The sequence below is a fragment of the Numenius arquata genome, chromosome 3, assembly GCF_964106895.1.
Source record: "Numenius arquata chromosome 3, bNumArq3.hap1.1, whole genome shotgun sequence".
Classification (NCBI taxonomy): Eukaryota; Metazoa; Chordata; class Aves; order Charadriiformes; family Scolopacidae; genus Numenius; species Numenius arquata.
In genome coordinates, this window is record NC_133578.1 from 9,426,058 (window position 1) to 9,443,261 (window position 17,204).

At 38.1% G+C, this 17,204-nt stretch overlaps 1 protein-coding gene across 4 annotated transcripts in view; it reads left to right on the forward strand.

Annotated features, from left to right (window-relative positions):
- The first annotated feature begins 13,977 nt into the window (after positions 1 to 13,977).
- The window catches only part of DPP10 (dipeptidyl peptidase like 10), a 233,609-nt gene continuing 230,382 nt past the window's right edge, over positions 13,978 to 17,204 (forward strand). For 3 of the 4 annotated variants that reach the window (XM_074145792.1, XM_074145793.1, XM_074145794.1), the window contains exon 1: positions 13,978 to 14,086. In XM_074145792.1, the coding sequence (XP_074001893.1) occupies positions 14,062 to 14,086 (25 nt within the window). In that variant the 5' untranslated portion in view covers positions 13,978 to 14,061. The remainder of the gene's footprint in view (positions 14,087 to 17,204) is intronic. The other variant, XM_074145791.1, reaches the window with a different exon arrangement.

Consider the following 17,204-nt stretch of genomic DNA (forward strand, 5'->3'; position numbering starts at 1 on the left):
TAAGGACTTGCTTCCTCCAAGGGCCTCTGTAGCCAGAAATCACGCGTGCAGCGTGTAGCCAGCTGCTCGCTTTGTCTCTTGGTGTGTGTCAGGTCAGCTTCAAGAATCTTTGGGCCACTTTTAATGTTACTCAAAATTTTGAGCCGGTGGGAACAGCTAGAGCTGCCTAAAGTTGTAACCTCATCAGTTGTAATATAGCTGCTCCCAGAAAATTTAATAAGTTGTTTACACAAAGGAGACAAGGATATAAAAGATTATTCAGTTATTCAAGAGGGAATAAGGAGCATGCAGTACTCTGAGCTGCAGAAAACAGGAAGAAACCCCACAGGTGTAGAATCAACAGAAAATCTGAACAAGGAAATTTTCCTGCAAAAGTCAGATACTAACTACACCAGCAATTTTGATACCATTCCCTTTTTGTGTATTAGATAAAAAATAATTCTTGGCAGGTTTCCACAAATTTGAAAAAACATTTGTTAATCTTTGCCACTTATCTATGAAGATATCCACACTTAGTTCCGAGGGTGGTTTGTTTGTTTTAGTTTGGTTTTTTCCTGTCTTTGCTCTAAAAGTGGCTTGTATTTTGTGAACATTCAAGGTTACCTCTGAACCCATTCTTGCATGGCATGATTGTGGACAAACTCTCATTCCGTAGCTTATTAAATAAGTTATTTAGATTAGTTGTCCATATAGGTCAGGATTTTAACTTCCAGTAGCTCATTTTTGAGGGCATTTCAATGAGGATTGAAAGAACGTATTCGGTCTCATTGAAAAATAAGTAACTCCTGACAAGTATTTAGAAAAAGGAAATAAAGGTTGACACTTCTTTAATTATTAATCTGGAGAATCATGGAGTATCCCAAGAATCCATTTCCTTTAAAACCTGCAGTACATCTCTGTAAGTATATGTAAGAAAACCCCAGTATTATAGCCTGTCTTGTAGCCCAACACCTTCATTTGTGTCAAATATTGTCCTCTGCCTCCAGACATTTCAGCAGGAGTTGTTGAAGTGGATTTAAAGGAATTATTGGCTCTTATATTAAAGCTCAGAGCCAAGGAGAGATTTTGAACTGAGTATCTGTTGTGAGTACTGGATTTGTAGACAGCAAATTGCCCTCAGTGCATTTATGGAAAATTCAATGACAAGGCTGTTTTGAACTTTTCATCCAATTTGGTGTAACAGCTCTGCCAACGGCCAGGTATCCACCTCCACATCGGTAAGATCTCTGTCTGCTTTCTCTGGCTCTGTTTAACCAACTTCTAATTATAACTCTTCTAACTCTCAAAATGGCAAAAACCCCAAAAGAAATAGATAATATGTATTTTTTTAAAAGTATCCTTGCCTTTTTTGTCATGAGAATCAGTTAGGAAGAAGATGTTAAGAGAAAATGAAAGGTGCCATTCATTTCTTGCCTGAAGTCAAAACTCCTGCTTTGGATGGATTTCTGCCGAAACTCCTAAGATACTCAGTGATATGCTCTCACCTTTATTAGTACTAAAATTAAAGCATGCATGGAGTGCATGACAACATCACTCTTGTTAAGAGTACAACAGAGCTCCTGAAAGTATTCTTCATTTAGTCCTGCCCACTCTCCCTTTTAATCACAGTGCTCTTCTGTTACATTGACTTTACAAAAAATACATTAAACCTGATTTCTCTGATTTCTGTTGTTTGCTGTTTGTCATTCCCGTACTGTAACCACTATGCAGGAACGTGTCTCAGAAATGGTTTTGTTCTGGCAGTGATAGCACCAGCATGGATCAGTAAGAAACGAGCGTGTTATAATATAGGTAACTTTGCTTAAAAAAACCCTGTACCCTTCAGAGGAAGCTGTGATTGCTACAGCAATTACTAGTGCCATATTTGTCTTGCCTGTTCTAATCATCTACATTTTTTCCTCCCCAAAAGTGTGGTGAAACACAAGTGGAATATTACTTTCTCTTTTTGTGCCGTGCAGACGTATGATTTAACACAAGTGTAAATTAGCCACAAGAAATAACTCAACTATTGCTATTTGTTACTGCTTGAAATGCTATTGCACCCCCAAGCTCTTAAAGGCTTGTCTGTGGGCACCCTTCCATAAATTGCAGTAATACAGTTTATTGCTGTTCTCTATTCTGTATGCTGCCAGGCTAAACAAAGAGCTGTACCTAAAGCAGGAACTCCAGTAGAGTAACAAAGCGTCTGTTTCTCTGTCATCTTCTGGTTTTCCTCTCTGTCCTGCTTCATCTCTATTAGCTCCACAAATAGCAGATCTAGGCAGCTTCTGTGCTTAATTCTGTGCGTCCCGTACAGGGCTGGAACTTCCCAGCTATTGCAGTAATAGGAGCTTTATCTGAGAATCAGAAGGTCACAAGGGATTGATCCCTACAATCAAAGGTTCATTTGAGTTGTTACTTAGAATGTCCAAGCTTTGCTAGAGCAGACCTTAACGTATCTACTCATTTCTTTGGCTTTCAGTAAAAACAGCACATGGAAAAGCTTGTCAAGAAGAGCTTCTTTACTCTTAATCCACTCTCTGTTTCAGAAAGACTGCAGTTTCCTGCCATGCTGAGGGTGGGTGCAATGTGATCGCATTGAAAGGAAATAAAAGATAACGTGTGATGCGTTTGTTAAATGTAGGTGCAAGGGAGAGCTGAGAGAAGAGGGCATACCTGCCCGTGGAGGGTTGACCCGTCCAGCAGCCGAGCACCACACCGCTGCTTGCTCGTTCCCCAGCAGCGGGACCAGGGAGAGAACAGGAAGAGCAAAAGAGGTCCAGATAAAGACAGTTTGATAAGTGGAGGAAAGAAGTAAGAAAACAAGTGATGCAAAGGCCATCACTCACCACCTCCTACAAGCAGGCCTATGCCCAGCCAGTCTCTGAGCAGTGGCCACCTTGATGCTGTTCAAATATCCAGAATGTTGGTTTGGTATCAGCACAGGCTTAGCCACAGATCCAGAGCACAGCACCACAGGGGCTGCTGTGGAGGAAGTTAACTCCATCGCAGCCAGACCCAGTACAGTACGCCGGTCTGAAAATCCCCCTCCATGCGTTAACAGGCTGGTAGCAGAGGTGAAGCTCACAGTATCATCGCTCAGCACTTTAAAATCTTTCAACTGAAGCAGAGGAGATCTGAATCAATACTGAGAGAAAAATCACGTGGGTAGCTGGAAAATGTGTTGATGAAACAAATCTCAAAACCTGAAGTGATGGACTATTTTAACTTACTCTAGTTGAGCCAAAAATAATGTTTTGAAGATCTTAATGTTTTTTTCCTACTTCCTTTTACAAAGTTTGCCCTAGGCGAGGTGCTGATGGGCACATGTGCATGGTAGAACTGTTTTAACACCTAGAGAAGAAGAGAGCACTCTGTCCCACCACGAGGCATTCCCATTTTCCTTAAATTAGTCAAAAGCTACTAAATTATTGGGTGGCTCACATTTCCCCATGAAACATAATCAACAACGGGCCTTTAAAGTCTTTTATGTGAATAGGGTTCGCCGTTAAGGTAAGAAGGGTTTGCAGGGGGAAAAAAAAGCTGGATTTTTACGTTATGTTGAAAGACACTGTTGAAATCAATGAATCCTGTAAAACAGCCAGGAAATTCCTGATGTTTTTTTTTTTCTCATACTACTTACTGTATTTGCTTTTTAATTGAGTGGAGTATATGTAAGGCGATGATTTGCTGACCCATAGTCTTTCTATAAATGCTTTTTTATAAGCTCTCTGTATGTGTATGTGTGTGTGAAAAATGTAATGTCATTAGTGCTGTGAGGGCTTGCATTGTTTTTACGTGAACTGTGATCCTGGTTCCACTGAGTTATTGTATATATTATCTCTATATAACACAGTATGTAGTATCCAATCTACAAATTTCCTGATCACCCGTCTGATCTTTTTGCCCTGACAAAACGCAGGAGAAAAACACATATTTATTTCTGATGAATTACAGTATTCCTCCGCTAAAAATAAAGTTCCGTTTTATAGAAAAGCAGGTAACTTAATTATGAAGAGGTCTGTGAAAAACTCAATGATAAAGTCCTAATAAGAGCCACGTGATAATGGTCAAACAATTTTGTTTGCTGCAGTTTTGTTCACAAATATTTACATAAAGAGATGCTGGTTTACCATTCTCACATGACCTTGGGAAACTCATCTGAGTTTCTACTACCTTGGATCCCCTGAAACGCATAGATTACAGTGTTCCCTTTCCTGGTCCTGACACTCTTTGGCTTATTTAAATTTTTTTATAGGAATGTTGCCTTGAATAATATTTAGCTGTATATATATTCAGTGATACGTGTATGTGTGCACACATACGTATGTGCACACAAAGGCTTATTAAGGCACATTTGGATTTAAATTACTTGTTTTATTTGCAAGTAACTTCTGTGTAAATCTGAAAACAAATAGGAAAGTTATCGATGTAAATTTGCAAATTAACCTTTACAAATTTGTTCCGTATTTTGACAACTCCTGATTCAATAGCACTGATCTAAAAAACCAATGTTTTTGTCAAATCCATACTCCAGGACTCTTAAATGGCATAAAATTAAGCATGTGTACAAGTACCTGAACAATGAGAAACTCCAAAAGGTGACTTTGGGTCTTCTAATCTAACAGTTGTCTTACTTCAAAATTATGTTCCAATGCAGAGCTTGGTGTTATAACACTAAATATATGGGTGCTGTATTCAATTTAAACTGTAAAATTATGTGGCATAAACCTGAATTTGCTTTATGTGATGTTACTGCAGTATGATAACTTTTCCTGTTTTTCTAACCTTCAGTGAAGCGTAATGTTACCTTATCAAACAGCTCTACTCATTAATGCCAAAATTGACTATGTCAGTTTTAAAAGTCTTCTGTTATGGGACCTTGCAAATATATTGAGAAATAAAGTACAGTTAAAAGCTTTTTTTGTTTGTTTGGTTGGTTGTTTTGTTTTTGTTTTTGTTTTTGTTTTTTTTAAAGAAAATCAGGCAAAGTATAATTTAGTTTCTGAGTAATGAAAAGGAGAAATTCTAGCAAACAACTTGGTTATATCTGTAGAAGGATCTGCAGGTATGCATCATGTATAGCCTGTATTCATCCATTTTTGTATGTCTTTTTTTGAGATACATTATTTTACTTGATTGGGTGATTTTTCTTCAATGTAATAAGAATGGAAGAAATATGTTACTATCTTGTGACATTTCATTAAAGTTTGGATCAATAGGAATTTGTAAAAATACCTTTTTGGCCATAAATGACTGTGCCAGTATTCATATAGTCTTCTGACTTTATATCATAGTAACCTGCAATAAAATAATGTTTGTGCCTGCTGCTTTGCCATCTTTTTCTGTCCTTGGCATTACTTGCTTTAGTAAAATACATTAAGAATTTTCTTCGATTATGGCAAATGAATTGCTGATTTCCGCTAGATACTAATTATGCATGGGCTCACTGGAAATGAGCCGCTTGCTTTATTTCCATGTAATCTTGCAGGCAGTCTTCGAGATACAGAGATAGCTTTTCATATTCAGACAAAAATCTCATTAGCTTCAAGATGAGACTTGTGTGAGGAAGAGAAGATGTAGCACAGAGTGAATATTGGAGCTTTGGTCTGATGAGGACACGGGGAACACAACCTGGAGTCACAGCAGGGCTAGGAGTGAGCCTTAGACCCCCCAAAAGGGTGACTCCTCTTGACAACCAACTTTCTGGAGGTTAGATTTGCAGGGGAGGTTGTGTGAGTGTTGCAAATAGACATATTTAATAAAGCAGGTTTTCTGTAGCTGTTCTACATAGGAACGTGCAAGAATCCCTATAGGTGGCTATCTGTAGCTTTCATGGAGATAAATACTTTTGAGTCTCAAGGTACTTACAACTTGCCAGAACATCATTATGCTCCAGGTATTTCTGCTGGACTGGAAAGAGTGTGCAGTATTTTTACTTCTGAAACTTTGTTAGAAACGGACTGTAAAAGATTGTGAACACAGGATGAAAAGGGACAGCAACTTCGAAATACTGAGTCTGAATGAAGTTGCCTCTGATGCTGCAGTAACTCTACGTGGCATTATACCTTTTCATAGAAGTGTGTTACATCCAACTCAGCTCCCAAAAGCCAAAGGAATTCCCTGCCTGCTGTAGCTTGTCTCTACATCATGACTGGTTTTTATTTCAAATAGAAACCGGTTTTGTCATCTGTTGTTATTTTATCCATGTCTCCCTTTGCCCCAGCTACTCAACAGTCCTTATGGCAGTATTTTCCATGACCTGCATTTTACGTATTTTTTTAATATTGTGCACCATAATAGTTTGCATTCCCCCCTTGCTTTTCTATGCTGCATATGGGGATACTATTACGTTCATTAAAGAAGTGGATGGTCACATATTTTAAGTCATGCACGTGCCATGCTGTTTTGATCATTGTGCTGACCCCATTTTCTCCCTGCTTTTGTATTTCTTGGCATAAGTAATGACCAAAACTTTAAACTCATCTACTGTAATTAGACCTTGAACAGGGATTTGGGCAGAATGCTTTAGAAGCTAAGCTTTTACTTGTTTGTCTAGTGTAATAGCTAGCTCGTTGTGTTTGAGTAAATGTTACAAAGAACACCACAAAATGAGATGGAAGACGTGATGTGCATTCTTCATGCTAGCCATGATACATTAAATAGATTCCATGAATGTTTCTGACCTTTTTTTGAGTAGTCAGAACTAAGGGTGTCGACAAAGCTCTTCCAAAATACCAAAACTTACCAAAATTCAGTTTGTGAATGGGCATTTGCAGATCCAGGAGAAAAATCTCTCTCAAAAAAAAATGTTTTGCTCGGTTAAGAAAATACATAACCAGTGTGGGTGATCAACACTTCTCAGAATGACTTATAAGTGCACGTTTATTCTTTTCATTTATTTTTAGTGAGACAGGGGTGGGTTTTGTTTTATTTGTTTTGGTGGTGGTGGTGATTGGACTGGTGCTTGGTTTTGGTTTTTTTTTTCAGTTTGGCTCTGAAAAAGGAGCGGTTTCTCTTACCAGCACAGCTAAGAGAAATAAAAATACGAAGACAGGTTGTTCCCATATCCAAGTCCCGCACCTGTTCTAAGCAGGGTAATTGCGAACAAGCTGCTCTCTTTTTCAAATGCCCATTATCCACAGAGCTGACGGAGAGTCATGCATTCCTGTGAAAGTGGCATTTTACAATGACTCTAAAAAGAAGCGCCAACATTTTGATGAATAAAGATATTGACCGGGGAAAGCAATTGTATGACCATAATCCTTCAGATAAGAACTGGAGCAATAGGATCTTATAACATGGCGAATTGTAAAGGGCGCATGAGGGATGGAAATGATAGGTACTTATGCAAATGGATTATAACCGTCCTGTGCCACTTTGCAGATCTGTCTTTTAGTCTCTCTTGATATCTAGGCCATGGGATTACTCAAAAACAGCTGGGAAGGAATGGATGCAATCATTTCATCACAAATTCTAAATGCTTGCTGTGGTAGTTTTCCAGCAAGTAGTACACTGCAAAATCAAGGCAGGTAGTATTTAATACCAGTTGCAGGACAAGCTATATAAAGAACTCTGGAAAGACCACAATCTTTTTATTTTAAGTATCCTGGGTCTGTCTTTTAAAACACCTGAGATACAACCTGAAGCTGTTTGTCATTTTATGTTTATCACCTTTTCTTCATGTTTGGGGAATGCAAATGCATAGTGTTTAATGAAGTAGATGCTGGAGGAGTCATTAAGTGATACTGTCATGATTACATTTGAACTACAGAGTGAGACTCATTCCTACTGCAAAGCAATTACATTTACTTTTCCTACTCTAATGCACTTTGCCCCTGAAATTCTTGCCAAAATAAGGGAAGGCTGTGATTCTTCTTAGAGCTTTCCTCTTTAGGCTTTGTCCTGGTGACAGTATGGGAGGTTTTTTTTTTAAAAAAAAAAAGACAAAAGGAAGAAGACTATTCATTCAAGGCTTCAGAAGATGCTACACTGACAAAAACTGCTATGTCCCATGGCTCCTCTAAGAAGGATCCTTTGCCTGCCCTTAGCGCCCCAACACAAAACCAGGCAACCACCAGACGCTGCTGGGTTTTCTGTTTCAAATACCTACAGCCTGGGGGTAAACACCAAAGTGCATCTGCCACTTGTGCCACTGAGCATGTCGACCTGGTAAAGCTCACTCCAGACTACAGAAATAATGGCAGACTCTTTGGAAGATGGAAGAATCACTTTAGCTTTGAGCTGTACCCCAGCTGTTCCCAGCAGTAGTAGTTAAAACTGGTGGAATTCTTGTTCTTGATTTTGGTAGATAAATGCATATTTTCTATTATTTGGCTTATGCACCATTTATCATGTAGGTCGATCATAGCATGGGCAGGTAGTTTTATGAGAAAAAGCAGTTTAGTGAAACGCCAGCTCTCAGGTTTAGTGTGTCTCTAAGTTTGTTTTTCACGTCTTCTCCCAAAGGGGATGCTGCGTTTTAACTAACCCGCCTCTTCTGGAAAAGCCTGGCAGGGGCACTCTTTAGTCCTCAGGCTTCAGCCAGTGCCCTTCAGTTTTCCTGCTTGCTCCTGGTGGTTTCCTACTGCTTCTGTCATTATTTCCACTGTAGAAATTGTATTATGGTTTACATAAATAGTTTTACAAGAAATCAGGAAAATGCTATTAAGATAACTCAAAAACCTGACTTATTAATGCAGCATGTTATGGAAATATTTTCTGACCTTTTGTTGTCTCCTTAGTTGTACATGCTTGCTAGAAAAATTATGTTTTAACGGCTTTTTATCCTCATTGATTAACAAAACTGTGCAACTCGATAAGCTTTAGGAAGAAAGCTGGGACTTTTTTTCAGGTTATGCTGCTTACAAGAAAGATTGTAAGTTTATTCAGGTAAAAATATGGAAATATTTGAAGTTGTTTTTTTTCCTAAGGTACAATATCTATTAATTTAAGTGATTCTTTTTCCCAAATCAATATCCCAAATACTATTTAAAAGGAAACAGCACTTTTAAATTATAAGCACTTGCGTTTCTGTGTCAAGGGATCAAAAATATTTCTATATGAAATTGAATGTAAATTAGTTTCATATTGTTATTTCTATTGTAATAGGAACTTGGGTTATATCTTCTTGTTACATTCAGGTGTAAGCCATTATCGAGGTAGTTTTGTAGTTTTTTATTTTCAAGATGAAACATCCATGTCAGATTCTGTATTCTGTTCAAAAAATGAGCACAACTCCTCAGAACTGCTGGGTGAGGTTACATGCTATAGATTGCAAAATTTAAAGCTATGTCCTGCTGGTATTTAAAAGATTTTCATGCTTGTAGTGAATCAGTTCATCATCAGTCAGTAAATTTTGCTTGGAGAGGGAGTATATATTTAGAAATCAGCCTAGAAAAGGAGAGAGAAAAATGCTTCAGTGTACTTGATTTATATTTGCTTTGTGTATTTGCTGGATATTATTTTTTCAGCATTTCACTGTGAAATATCTTGTTTTGCAGTGGCGAGTGGGATTTAGCATAGAGAGATGCTGAAGGGTTGAAATGACTCCTGCTGTCCTTTGACAGCCTCAACCTGTCATCCCTCTCACGTCCAGTCTCTGCAGATTTTTGATTTAGCCTTTTTTTTGGTTGCTGTTGCAAAATTTTGGTGTGATCACTTAATTACACTATTTGCAAAATCTGTAATACCTGCTTTTGTAAAACCAGTCTGACTGCAAGTTACACCTTTTTTTTTAGGGGCCTTTTCAACAGAGATTAAATGGAGACAATCACAGAGCAGAAAGTTTAGGCTTTTAGTCTAAAACCTCCCTTCAGTTGCATACGTTGAGTTCACTGATGGTAGTAATTAAAAGCTCATGGTAAAATGAGGTCTTTAGCATTTGGCAGGAATAGGCCAGAAGCATTAGGTTCTGTAACACTGGTGTACAGTTTTTTGTGTATGTAGTATAATGGCTTTTTCTCTTTGTAGTTGTGTTTTAGTAAGATGTTACTCAATCACAAATTACATTCAGAAATATATATTACTTAAGGGTTGTTTTTGGCAACAGTGCAATTAAATGGTTTGTGAAAAAGGTACTTTAAATAATGAGAATACTTTCAATTGTATTATGCTTTGAGCAGACATTTTCTGATTCATTAGAGTTAGATTGTAAAATCTATAATAATATTCTAGATAGTATTATATATAAAATGCCATCTTCAAAAGTTGCTATTTTTTCAAATTACTTTCATAGAAGAGCCTATTTAGAAGATTAGATCCTTAAATCTCCATCTGCCTGTTCATTGTTGTTATGTGCCAGTTAGCAGTTAGTTATGGGGAAACTATGTGATGTTGAAAGCTTCTCATTGTGTGGCGCTCTATGATGTTTCCTCTTGAATGCCTCTATCTTCTTGTCATACTCAAAAGTGACAGCTTGTTTCTTGCCAATGATACATGGTCTAAAAAACTGTTTAACTGCCTTTGCTTATGACCATTTTGAAAGGCAGTGGAAGGCTAAAAATATTTTATTGTTGAAGAACAGCAGCTTACTCTATTTTAGAACTTTGTAGATTACATTCCAAGAGTTGCATTGGTTAACATCAAGAGAGTTGATTGGAGATGTCCCTGATGCTAGTTGTACTATGATTCACCTTACTGTAGAATTTTTCTAATAGATCATTAAATCTTTTTTGTTAGTGTACATAAACTTTGCAAATGCCTTACCAGAATGCTGTCACTCAATTTAAAAACATCCTCATAACCTTTTAATAACTTCTAATCTAATGATTTGGAACAACTCATGAATTTTATCAAATTATTAAAACTAAGTTCTTTCTTCTTAGTCAGAGATAAGTCCTTTTTATGCCAGTCTCCCAAGATCTTCAGCTAGCTGGAAGCCCCCTTCTTTCTCACTGTGGGTACTAGTAAGCTTTGTATGCTCAATACTAGATTCATCCATTTGATATTCTCCTTGCAAAAATGTGCAGAAGTATTTAAAATGGAGCTCTATTTTTAGAAACAGAACAATATTTTTGTCTGCAGAGAAGAACCCTCTGAATAATGAGGACTTGGTACATTTCTTTTAGGGGCCTTGGTACAGAAAACATTCATCAAATTGTCCAGCTTCAGTCATTTCAAGTCAATCCTTTGGAACAGGGTTTCGTGATTCTCTGAGGGTAACTACTGTTTTCTCACTGCTGCTCGTTGGTATGAGCTGCTAGTTCTTCTGTTACGATTGGACTCTAAGTGTCACGTGAAAAAGGCTTATATGGTTATGTTTCGAATAAGTTCGTATTTTCTAGACTGTCCCATTAACATTAAAATAATTCTTACTTAAGGGAAAATAATAGCTTGGATCTGAGTTTACATGCAGGACATAAAAGCTTTGTATTCCTGTGAAAATCAGGGATCCATCCTTGCCATGTCAGCATGGCCAGGACTGTCCAGAAAGGACTCAACCATGCAATTGTCATATCCTAGGGAACACCAAAGGGGCTTGTGAAGCCATCATGCAGACCTAGGAGACAACAGCCTTTAAGGCTAGGCAGGAAGTTGCTGTGGTAATTAGTATTTAATGAGGTGGGAATGAATCAGAAGGACATGAAGAAGTCGAGAAGTCAAGATGAGCAGGCAGGTTTGCAAGGGGTTGGGAAATGGGCAATGGAAGATGGAAAGGAGGTAGATGTCAGGAGCTCCTGCTTACACCATTTTTACCCCCCACCTGTGGAAGACAGGAGTACTGAATGTTAGTAAAAAACATACAGGCATCAAAGATGCATTGTTGGTTATGGTAATCGGGCTTCTCCTGCATGGTGACCCCCTGAAAGGCTGCACAGAGTTCAGTCTGAGGGGGTCCGCCTGCCAGCACTGTGCTGCAACTGTCCTCAATAATTTCCTTCTGCGTGCCGTAATTGAACATCATCCATTATCTGCCATTCAAGCAGTATCAACACCAAAGAGGAGATTTGTGTAGTAGTAATAAAAGGGTACAATTATTCTTACAGCCAGCAGGCGGGAAGGGCTGAGAGCAGCCTGGGCTGCCCAGCAGCCATTCACCACTAGGCCCAAGCTGGCTTCAGCTGTGGGGTGGGGGAAGCTAATGCCTGTCAGGTGAGGGAGCTGATTCTGTGAAGACCAGCTGTGGCCTAGGGTTTACACTGAGGAGACAGAATGGCTGCTTTTCCCCTCTGGTGAGGCTAACAATCTCTAAAAGGAGCAAGTGCAGCCGGGCCCAGGCAAGTCAGGAGGGTGGGACCCCATGGGTGGCAGCCATGTTGGGGCGGCGGGGGGGCGCTCCTCAACAGGCTGAGGGCTCCTGTGAGACTTCCCCCCTGAGATTGCTTAGAGGCTGTGCAGGGGAAATCCTCTTATGTTTACTTGAAAAGAGGACCAGGAGAAAAAATTCTCTTTTACGGGTAGAAATGAACAGATGAAAAAACCAAAATAATTAAAGATATAGTTAGAGATGCTGTTGTGGGTGGTGTATGGTGTATGTGTATGCTGTAAGAACATTGTCAGTTTCTGTTGTTAAAACATCCTAATTTCTCACTCATTTATAATTCAGAAAACAAAAATGAAATAATGTGTAGGTGGAAAAGTATTAATATGCCTTTGGAAGCTTATAAAACATCGCAGGAGGTACCTTCCTGTCCCTGAGTTTTCCTCATAGAATAAGGTGGCTGAGTTGCCCCCATCCCTTTGCCCTTTTGTCCAGCAGAAAGGAGAAAGATAAAAGAACATCCTTGCTGTGTACTTGCAAGATTAACAAACCCAAGATCGCAGATCAAATAGGAGAGACTACAAGTAACCTCTCATTGTAGCAGCAGTCACTCCCTATGTGTTCAGTGGAGCGGCAGCCTTGCAGGGCTCTGCTGGCAGCAGGTCCTGGGGAGGCAGGGAGAGGCTTTTATATAGTGTTGTTTTCCAACCAAGGGAAAGTGTGAGCCAGACTCCACATTTTTTTATCCCACCTGGTATTTAGTTGGAGCTTAGTGGAAGCTTGTGTAGGTCATGAAGCACTTGTATAACATAACTTAGTAAGCAGGCTGAAGGAGGGTCTTCTGAGAAGACCCTCACAGGTTTCTGTTCACAGAGTCTTAACACAGCAATTTAATTGTGAGATAGTAAAGGCATGCATAATTGTGGCAGGGAAACATTTATGCATGCCAGCTAGAGATAGAAAAAAAATATTGTTTTCTGTGAGAGAAAGTTAGGATTGTATGAAGCAAGTGACTATTATTGTTGTTCTGTTGTTACATGTTTATGTGTTGTTTGGTCTCAAACTGTACCACGAACACAGACAAGGCATTGCTACTACTAACAAACCTGAATGGCATCCGGCTAGAGTTAATAGGAGTTAAACACGTAAGCACAGAGAATGTAGGTTTAAGTGTACTAGTAGTTACAGAAGCATTCGTTTAACGTTTGTTATAAGCTACTGTTGGTTTTTTATGAGTAATAGGGGAGCAGTTTACAGTTGAACTACTGTATAGAGAAAGAGAGTTGTGTAGTTTTGGATGGAATACTTGGAGCCTCAGGCAGTTTTGTAAATGTTTTCTATTACAAATAAGTTTAATAGCGTACATTAAAAAGGTTGTGTATTTAAACCTTTATGGTCCATACAACACTAGGTGGAATTACAGTAAATTGCTACATTTCATTTATGTAATTATCTTATAAACTGCTAGTTGATATTGTCCTGAAGTTTATGTTCAGCCCATTTTAACACCAGTCGTGTTTTGGACAGCCTGTATAAGCTCATTTGATTGTCTCTTAGGGGTATAAAATTTCAAATATATATTTAAAAAAAAGAGATACCTATTAAAAAAGCATGAGTTACACACCTTTGGATGATTGTGTGTACTATTGAGAGGGAAAGGATCATGATTACCTCCCATGCTGTGATTATGAGTGTGCACAGAGCAATTTTCCTATTGCTAATAGTTCTAGAAATATGTGATTATGAAACATGGTCTTTTCCTTTTATTTTATTTTTTTCCATTTCTGTAGGAACTTGGAAGTAACAGCCCTCCGCAGAGGAACTGGAAGGGAATTGCTATTGCGCTGCTGGTGATTCTAGTTGTTTGTTCACTCATCACTATGTCTGTCATTCTTTTAACGCCAGGTAACCTACTTCTTTATTTTATCTTTCTGAAGGTGTATGATTCATAATGCAGTCATTAAAATAACATATAAATGTTAAAGTATCTTTTGCCCTTAAGCATTTTTAACTTCTGGCAACAATAAATTGGGTGCCTGTAGGGACTCAAGAGTTACCAGAGGCTTTGTGGAGCAGAAGCATTTGGCTTTGGCAGTAGGTCCTTAGGATTGTGTCAGCCTTGAGATGGTTACAAGCAATTCTTATTAGCCTCAGCAGGTGTGAGTTGACTTTAAGGTTTTGTCACTTGAGTAATTTCAGATTCACAGATGAGCTAAGAGAAAGCTCTATGTCATGGAAGACTAATACTGAGAATGAAACTTCTCACTGAACGAGAAGCATGCATCTTTCATATATATGTGCACAAACTTCTTCCATTTTCTTTCTCTCAAAAACAAAGAGAGGGGAAATTACTTAATGGTTCAGTAACAAAAAAATAAAAAGAAGGGGGGAGGAGGGCAAGTAATAGACAAAAAAAGCAATTGAACATATAAAATAATTATGCTTTTTTGTTGTTCTAATTTGATCTGAGTTTATTTGCTAAAGGTTTTCTTTTTACTGCTGGGACAGCAACCATTTAACTATGTCTAGGAACCTAAGAGAAAGAAACTGTGCAAGTTTTAAAGAAAAAATATCTTTGAATTCTTTTTGTGAGATTTAAAGTTGTAATGTCAAATACCTCATTGGTATTGGATGTAAATGTAAAATACCTGATTGGATGGCATGCCTAGATAGTAAATATTGATCTGCAAATCTTCCGCCATACAAGGGCCCAGTTGGTGTAAACCAAAAGATTAATGAAGTGCTTTTTAGTTAAATAATGGTTCCAGACAATTTGGCCACTGGATGATATCATCAAGGGAAGCTGGGTGAGTCTGTGCATGAGCAAGTACAGTAGCAGACTGCTGCGGCTTAAAAGGAAGGTGGTGAGACTGGATGGAAAAGGGTCAAAAAAGCTTTGCTTGTCAGAGGGAGCAAGACAGCTGGGGAGAATATGTAGGAATGCTACGGACTATTTTCCTTCTTCTGTTTTGTATAAATGTCTACTACATATTCATGGTGCTATCCAAGGAATGATAAAGAAATTACTGTTTGCTTATTTAACATAGAACATTTTGAGAAAAATAAAAGCAAAGTTGTGCTGCTGTAGTCTCAGTGTATAGTAGTTTCTTCAGGGAATAATGAAAAACAGACATTGAGGGCAAATGGTGGTGTATCTTGGTACACTTTAAGACAGAAGACTGTTTTTCTTTCCAAGGAGAGGTAACTTTTTTTTTATGGCTTGTAAAATCTCAAAAGTGTTATGCTGAAATTCACAATAATAAGCATCAGTTCTGGCTCTTATATCTATATAGAATTATTAATGAGGTAAAAACCTAAGTTGAAGTCTTTGAAGGCACTCATGGAAAAAAGAATAAACAACCTAGGGAAATGGTAATTTTTTAAAAAATATGTTTAAAAAGCTCAGTGAATTACATCTCTGAGGCTGTTTCAAAATCCAGAGAGCTTGCTTGAAAAGTTGATGTAAGCTGGGACCTACATTTCAGTTCAAGTCATGCGAGTGAAAACTAGTTCTGTCATCTCAGATGCTCTAAGATATCCCATAGAGACTGTAGAGCTTGACATAAATAAAATCCTTTTTCCCAAAATGATCTAGGTTTGAAAAACTGAGGTTTCTTGCAGGTTGGAAATGCTTACCAAAGAAAGCTTTGGAGGTAAGTTGTAGGAGAGCTACTTTCCCTATTTTGTTCCTAATCAGTGCTGTTCCCCCTTCACTGTCATGATTAATTAATATGTTTTTGGAAGAAAATATTCTGATACTTTGCTGCTTTGCTGGCAGGTACTGAGCACAGTTATCTGGTCTTGAATATATGTAAAATCACTTTGGGATATCTAGCATTTGAGGGGAGGAAAAACTTGGAGACTCTCTCACAGGTCTGGCTATTGTGAGGTGCTCAGTTCTAAGGTGCTACCAATCTGTTACTGTAAATACTTGGTTTTGCAAATTCTTCTCATAAAATACAATAGATCTGAATTAAGATATTCAGTGCAGTAGTGCGAATTTTGTCCTGTATTACCTTGGGATAGTTCAGAGTGGATTGCTTTTCATTTCTAATACTTTTTGAGCATCAGAGACCTTTTTCCCTATTTTGTTCTGCCTGTACCAATGGGTGCTTTTTAGATTTCATGTGAACTCCCCTGAACACTCTTCATCATTCTACTTGTTTTTATGGAGATGGTAACAATTTTGGATGGTGGTTGCTCAGAAGCCTGATTATTTTGTTGAAAGTTTTGTAGAGGCAAAACTGTATTTACTGATATGCCAAACCAAACAGAAATGATCTCTTTTGCCTACAGTTATTTATAAATTTGTCTAGAATATAAGAAACTCTTAGGTCCATATACACTCTATCAGCTGTCATTTGACTTCACTCAAACTTTGAGCAACAGCTTTTGTGCCTTTTTTAATAGAGGGATCAATGCTTCCATATGAGATAACAAGCTTTTAAAAGAAAATCTTCTGCGTAAATTATATGCAAAAGGATTCAAAGAGGCTTAGTTTCTGCTAAAGATAGAAGTGGTGTTAAAACTAAATGGAAATTCTTTATTATTTTTTCTTTTAGTGTTTTTTATTACATGAAATATAACTTGAATATGCAACACTAAGCAGAAACTGTGCTGAAATAAGAGATCTAGTTTCACCTACTAATATCTTAGCTTCTGTTAAAATATGAAATATCTGTTTTGCAATTATGGTTGTGGTTTCAGTAAATTCTACCAACAGTACTGGTAATATTTTGATCCCCTTTATAGTGCTTTTCATCTGTGCTAATACTCAGAAATTTTATAAATGTATGAGTGTTCTCAACAAAGAGATGGAAAAATGGAAGACCAGACCATTCAGTAATGTAAGAGTTTCGTGGTAGAGTCTGAATGGACTCCCAGTCTGGTAACCTCTTGTGGGGGCTCAACAGCTCCCTGTGGACTTCTGTGGTCTAAGGAGTATGGTAAAAAAAACCCATCACGCCCACCAAGTACAAATTGCTACACTGCTCTGTAGCTGGGAGTAAAAGTCTTGCAGGCA